This window comes from Orycteropus afer, unplaced genomic scaffold (assembly GCF_000298275.1).
Source record: "Orycteropus afer afer isolate SDZICR_OR568_19922 unplaced genomic scaffold, OryAfe1.0 scaffold00082, whole genome shotgun sequence".
In the NCBI taxonomy this organism is placed as follows: Eukaryota; Metazoa; Chordata; class Mammalia; order Tubulidentata; family Orycteropodidae; genus Orycteropus; species Orycteropus afer.
In genome coordinates this window covers 7,919,883-7,920,977 of record NW_006921669.1, presented here as the reverse complement: position 1 = coordinate 7,920,977, position 1,095 = coordinate 7,919,883, and the positions used below count along the sequence as shown (strand labels likewise).

The window sequence follows — 1,095 nt, the reverse complement described above, 5'->3', positions numbered from 1 at the left end:
CCCTCTACTTTATGATCGGAAGGAAGGTTGGGCAATCTACTTCCGTAGTGATACTGCCTCGGAAACCCAAGGAGGGGTCGCTATGAGTCGGGTCCGACTCAACGGCAAACAACAACAACAACTACTTTACCAAGTATGATGTCCTTCTCCAGGGACTGGTCCCTCCTGATAACATGTCCAAAGTACATAAAATGAAGTCTTGCTATGCTTGCTCCTAAGGAGCATTCTGGCTGTGCTTCTTCCAAGACAGATTTGTTTGTTCTTCTGGAAGTTCATGGATGGCAGCCAGAAAAGATGCTTTAACATAATTTGGAGTTGGCAGGAAACCACTCTTTGGAAACTCAAGTTGGAAGGGTGGGTGGAGAGAAAGAGCAAGAGTGATAAGTTTTCCATGAGGAGATGATTTTGTAGTGGTGGACAGTATAGATGGGAATAGCTTGGGGAAGCCAAAACCACCTCAAGTGAAAAGTGTGAAGGAAAAACCTTGGAGGGGTTTTATAAATTGGTCCACTGGCCTCATTCTTCTCCCAGATCCTCACTACTGCTTTTTCTCCCATCCACTCTTTTGCCTTAAGCCTCATTTAATATATTCCGCCACTCAGAGTCTGGTCTGATCGGTTTTATAATGGACTTCCCATGCAAGTCAGAGAAAAGTCAAGCCAAACTTGACAAGATTCCATGGTGACACTACTCCAGCCTCCTCTCCCTGTCTCTGTCACCTGCTTCTGACTCAGTCTTCTCTCCCACCAGGTGGCCTACAAGGCAGGAAATGCACAGTCCATCCATCAATATACCATCAGCAAGGATGAGCCTCTCTTCTTGCAGGCCCGAGCCAATGCTGCAAACCTCAGTGAGGTACAGAAAGAGGGAAGGGGCAGCCGTGGTTTCTGCTTCCCTGCGTGGATAGCCACCTGCTCAACAAAATCCTCTAGTCCTGCAGCTGGTGATGTCTGTCAAGGGAGGTTATATACACCTGGTTGTTCTAAACACAGCCTATACAGCTAGCTGACCTTATTCCTGATCCGTGTTTTAGGAGAAGGGGCACAACCTTTTGTAGGAATTAGCTAGTGGAGGACTTGAGCCACTGAATATAGG

At 47.0% G+C, this 1,095-nt stretch overlaps 1 protein-coding gene across 1 annotated transcript in view; it reads left to right on the top strand.

The window, feature by feature from the left end:
- LOC103197659 (nebulin related anchoring protein) overlaps nucleotides 1–1,095 on the top strand; it is a 91,911-nt gene that overhangs the window by 53,629 nt on the left and 37,187 nt on the right. Inside the window, exon 17 of the mRNA XM_007941608.2 lies at nucleotides 751–855. Coding sequence (XP_007939799.1) covers nucleotides 751–855 — 105 coding nt within the window. The remainder of the gene's footprint in view (nucleotides 1–750; nucleotides 856–1,095) is intronic.